This window comes from Borostomias antarcticus (genome assembly GCF_949987555.1).
Source record: "Borostomias antarcticus genome assembly, chromosome: 11".
Taxonomy (NCBI): Eukaryota; Metazoa; Chordata; class Actinopteri; order Stomiiformes; family Stomiidae; genus Borostomias; species Borostomias antarcticus.
This window is the reverse complement of record NC_140244.1, coordinates 734,271-739,270: the sequence shown is the minus strand read 5'-3', so window position 1 is coordinate 739,270 and position 5,000 is coordinate 734,271. Positions and strand designations below refer to the sequence as shown.

Below are 5,000 nucleotides of genomic sequence, written 5' to 3'. Positions count from 1 at the left end.
ACACACTTCCAGCGTGGAGATGAATCCACTCTATGCCACCCCTAACCACCCCTATCCCCTCCTACCGATCGCAGCGTTAAATCTATGAGGGTAACTGAGTAGAAAGAGAACGTTGGAGTATTGAGGGTCCCCCCCTCCCCCCTCCCCTCCTCCCCCCTCCCATCCCCCTCCTCCCCCCTCCCATCCCCCTCCTCCTCCCCCCTCCCATCCCCCTCCTCCTTCCCTCTGGGGGTCGGGACACAGTGACCCCCGCGCTCTGAGAGACGACCACACAGGTGATTCCAATTAAGACCCGGGTTTCACACTCGCAAGGGGAGGCGATCACTACCGATAATCTATCCTCGACACTGCGGGTTCTAAGAGTGTGGTGGGTAAGTTCTAATGCAGGTTCTAAGAGGTGGTGGGTAGGTTCTAATGCGGGTTCTAAGAGGTGGTGGGTAGGTTCTAATGCGGGTTCTAAGAGGTGGTGGGTAGGTTCTAATGCGGGTTCTAAGAGGTGGTGGGTAGGTTCTAATGCGGGTTCTGAGAGGTGGTGGGTAGGTTCTAATGCAGGTTCTAAGAGGTGGTGGGTAGGTTCTAATGCAGGTTCTGAGAGGTGGTGGGTAGGTTCTAATGCAGGTTCTAAGAGGTGGTGGGTAGGTTCTAATGCAGGTTCTAAGAGGTGGTGGGTAGGTTCTAGGTTGGCGAGGTACTGTAGAGATGAAGTTGACATTCAATTCTATTTTGGGGTAAGCAATTCTAACAAGTGAAAACATACTCCAGGAGCTTGCTCGATCGCCTTGTTAAGAGGGGTCAGGGAAGCATTTTTACAGCTCACTTTTCTGGCCCCTGGGTGATTACTGTTTTTTTGCTTCCCTCTGGAATATGTAGGGGTGGGTCGTATGCCCACCTCCCTTGCTCTCTGTAAAGCGCATTGTGTTGCCTCTGGGTATGAAATGCGCTATACAAATGAAGCTTTGATTGATTGATTGATTGATTGAAAAAGAGTGTTTGATCCAGAGTGAACCAGCAGGTTACCAAACAAAAGCCAGATAGAGAGAAGTGTCTCCACGATGGCCCTCAAAAGTCACGAACAACAATACTCTCAGTTCACATGGGAATTCTCAGGAAGCCAAACCATTCATGAGATTTAAAAATAAATAAAAATGGTGTGTTTTATTTCAACAGAATGACAGTTCAGTGAAATGTCTCAGTGAAAATGCTGATTCATTCAGTTCGAGTTTTCAGGCAAACGCAGGATTCTGACTTTCCATGGGAAACTCACAACCTGATTGAATTCCTTCTGCTAATAGAAGTCACATGCTACAAAAAAAAAAACAGAACGGGGAGAGAGAGAACAGTGTGAGGGTTTTGTGAATGGTCTTGGTTGTTTCATTCACCCACACTGCAAAAACTGCTTGGCAGTCGCCCCTGTTAGCATAAGAATGATTCATTATTAATAAACATTTGATAAATACGGGCAAGCCAAGAAAAAAAAACTGTAGCCTACTTGCCGTGTAGCGTGCATGTTACGAGCTATAAACACAAGTCTTCTAATTCTTCCCATAAGTGCTGGGGAACATATTTTGGGCTTGAGTTGAGTTTTCCTAAACAAAACCTTTTATCCTTTTATATTATTCCCAGATTAGACCTTCCACTTCATCTTTCTCACCTCTCGCATTTTCATCTATTTCTGCAGGAAGAAACATCACTAAACATCAAGTAGAATCAGTAGGCCTACCAACCAGTAGACCTACTATATGAAAAACACCAATAAATGCATGACTTTCACCTTTTGTGGTCTGTGACTTCTAGGGGGTGGGGGAGGAAAGGTGAACAAGCTGAGAAAAACCATTGTGAAGTATTTGAGTTACATGCGCGGTGTCGGGTAATGGCGAGGTGATTTCAGATTACCCGTAAACGGCCAGTTTGAGGTCCGGGACACAGATGTTGTCGTCTCCACAGTCCAGCTGTATGTGAGCCTACGGGACAGAGAGGTGAAGGGGGGTGGAAAGTTTGAAACCATTCTCAGTATCCTTTCACTAGCTTCACTAGCTCCACTAGCTTCACTAGGTTAGCTTCACTAGCTCCACTAGCTCCACTAGCTCCACTAGCTTCACTAGGTTAGCTCCACTAGCCTCACTAGCTCCACTAGCTCCACTAGCTTCACTAGCTAGCTTAGCTCCACTAGCCTCACTAGCTCCACTAGCTCCACTAGCTTCACTAGCTCCACTAGCTTCACTAGCTCCACTAACTTCACTAGCTAGCTTAGCTCCACTAGCCTCACTAGCTCCACTAGCTCCACTAGCCTCACTAGCTCCACTAGCTCCACTAGCTTCACTAGCTAGCTTAGCTCCACTAGCCTCACTAGCTCCACTAGCTTCACTAGCTAGCTTAGCTCCACTAGCTCCACTAGCTTCACTAGCTAGCTTAGCTCCACTAGCTCCACTAGCTTCACTAGCTAGCTTAGCTCCACTAGCTCCACTAGCTTCACTAGCTAGCTTAGCTCCACTAGCTCCACTAGAAGGTACAGAGAAGGAAGGCATGATGGATACAGTAGCCTACCTACAGTATTAAAGGGGTGTTTCATTTTGGTGGGAGAGACCATTCCTGCGAGGAAGAGAGACTCAAACCACAATTAAACAAGGGAACAGGTTGCGATGAAAGAAGGCAAACCGCACATCTCAGAGGGAGGATACTGTAGGACTTGATCTCTCACAGTGTTTTGTGACAAACGACTTGGCAAAACCGCCGGTAGAAGTGGAAGATGATCTGATTAGACTAGTATTGTTCTTTCCTCAGATCTCCATTCCCTCCCTTTCTCCCCCTCTCTCCTCCCTTCTTCTCTCTAGCTCTCTCTTCACCATGGCTCTGTGTACTGTGAAGCCAGTGTTGCCATACCCCCATATCCCCGACATATGGAACACATTACCCCCCCCCCACCTCCCCCACCTCCCCCCCACAGAAAGAATTCTATGTTGGAGATTCCACAATTGCCGTGGCGATCGCTCACTCCTGTCCCCGTGGCGATTATGCGTTTCGAGTCCCGTCAACGTTATCGATTCTTTCAAGTCGACGTGGTGATCGAAGGTTCGACTCAAGATGGTGGCTGGATGAGCACAGGGAGCCGCGATACTCAGACACTCACTACGGGACGACTCCTCTCTGCTTATCTTCTCTCCCTCTACCCTCCCTCACTCTCTGCCTTTCGCTCCTTCGTCTCCTTGTTATCCCGCGTTGGACAGAGAAGAAGGCGAGCAGAGGAATTTTAATTGGGCTTTTGAGAAACACAAGAGGCGCAGAAAGAGTGGAAGTTTGTAAAGCATGTCGGAGCACTGTAAGCATGGATGTTACTGAAGGCATTAGCAGTCCGTGTTATTCCTTCAGCTCTGATTTAGTGAAGCCATTTTGGTTTCTCTGCCAATACTGAGAGACTTATGGGGGCACTTTCAAACACTCCCATGTGCCCCAGCACACACATGCAACCACGTGCACGCACACACACACACACACACACACACACACACACACACTCACACTGAAAGACACAGGCACACACAGACACTTCTAGTCTAATACACACATACACATATAAAGACATGCACGTGCTCGAGGCCTGGCTCCTGCCTGGTGGAGAGGACTGGCAACATACACAAACAAATCACATCCAGATGTTTGTCCTCAGCGCCCCACCCAGAAATGGTTGTCAGTCCTCGGTCTGTGTTTGTGCGCGGTCGTAACCCCCTCCCAAGTATGTTTCTCCCCTTGGAGGAAAGCTACTAAAAAGCTACCACGCTTTGTAATTCACTACCTAGTGTCTCGAGACCGACCCTCAGCCATATGGGGTTGAGTGGGACTACATATGAAGTCAATTTCAAAATGGCTGCCTCTGACCATCCCCCTTTCTATTTAAATAAATGTCTCAGGCACCAAATGTAAATATGGCAAGATGTAGATAACATGGTTGAAGTTAGTGGTGAGGTTATAGTCTGGTAGCTTAGTAGAAAGGTAATGCCTTTGAGGGAACTTGATCAAGTTTACACTCTACAATGAGACGTATGGAACGGTATGAAAAGAGCAAACTTTCAGGTATGCTTAAAGGGGAACTTTACTTATTTATATGTTTTCCATCAATCCATATATGATTATTTGGTGGGTACAAGCTCGATAGATATCGCTGTTTCTGCAACCCCAAAGTGTATTTCTGTTAGGGACGTAACGATAACTGGTTTAGTGATAAACCGTGATAAAATATAATTAAATTTATCGCGATAAAATGATCACTAAAACCGTGTTTGATTACCACACAAAACTCACTGTAAAGACTGTCCAGCATCAACCAAAACTACAGTCTCCCAAAACTACATCTCCCAGACGCATTATTTTAATGTTTACACAAACAAAAGGTGCAGTGCTACTAATTTTATTTGAGGTTTTCAATATAAAACTTGGTGAAACGATTTCAGTGTGTGTATCAGTAGTTTTTGAACATTTTCAGCACATTTTAACAGTAACGCGATAATACCGATAACTGTGATAATTTTGATCTCTATAATCATGATGTGAAATTTTCATACCGTTACATCTCTAATTTCTGTACCTCATGTTATATATAAATAACATAACATAACATAACATGTTGCACGTTTGGGGGTCTAGAGAAACAGCCTAGAATGAAGGTATCTGAGACCAGTTTGATTTCAGCCCACAGTTTGCTCTTTTGGGTTTCGAGACCGTTCCACTGATCTCTGAGCAGAGGTAAATGTATTCTAGTGCACTGATCTCGGAGCAGGGGTAAATGTATTCTAGTGCACTTAAGGGGTTGAGAGTTGAGAGCAAAAATTGCATTCGACCGAGGTCCTAACTATGCACACACCTTCTGCACTATAAGCTATGGGTTAGGGCCAGGGGGGGGGGCATTTACATTACAAATTTACAAATAGCTTTTTAATATTTTTTATTTTGCAAGAGTATTTTTTTGGGGCGGACATCTTCCTACGCGGCTGTATGGTCATTTGAAT

At 45.7% G+C, this 5,000-nt stretch overlaps 1 protein-coding gene across 1 annotated transcript in view; it reads right to left on the bottom strand.

Annotated features, from left to right (window-relative positions):
* The window catches only part of LOC311315096 (integrin alpha-5-like), a gene marked incomplete at its 5' end in the record, with an annotated part of 39,950 nt that overhangs the window by 13,471 nt on the left and 21,479 nt on the right, over window positions 1–5,000 (bottom strand). Inside the window, one exon of the mRNA XM_084445697.1 lies at window positions 1,894–1,961. Coding sequence (XP_084301823.1) covers window positions 1,894–1,961 — 68 coding nt within the window. The remainder of the gene's footprint in view (window positions 1–1,893; window positions 1,962–5,000) is intronic.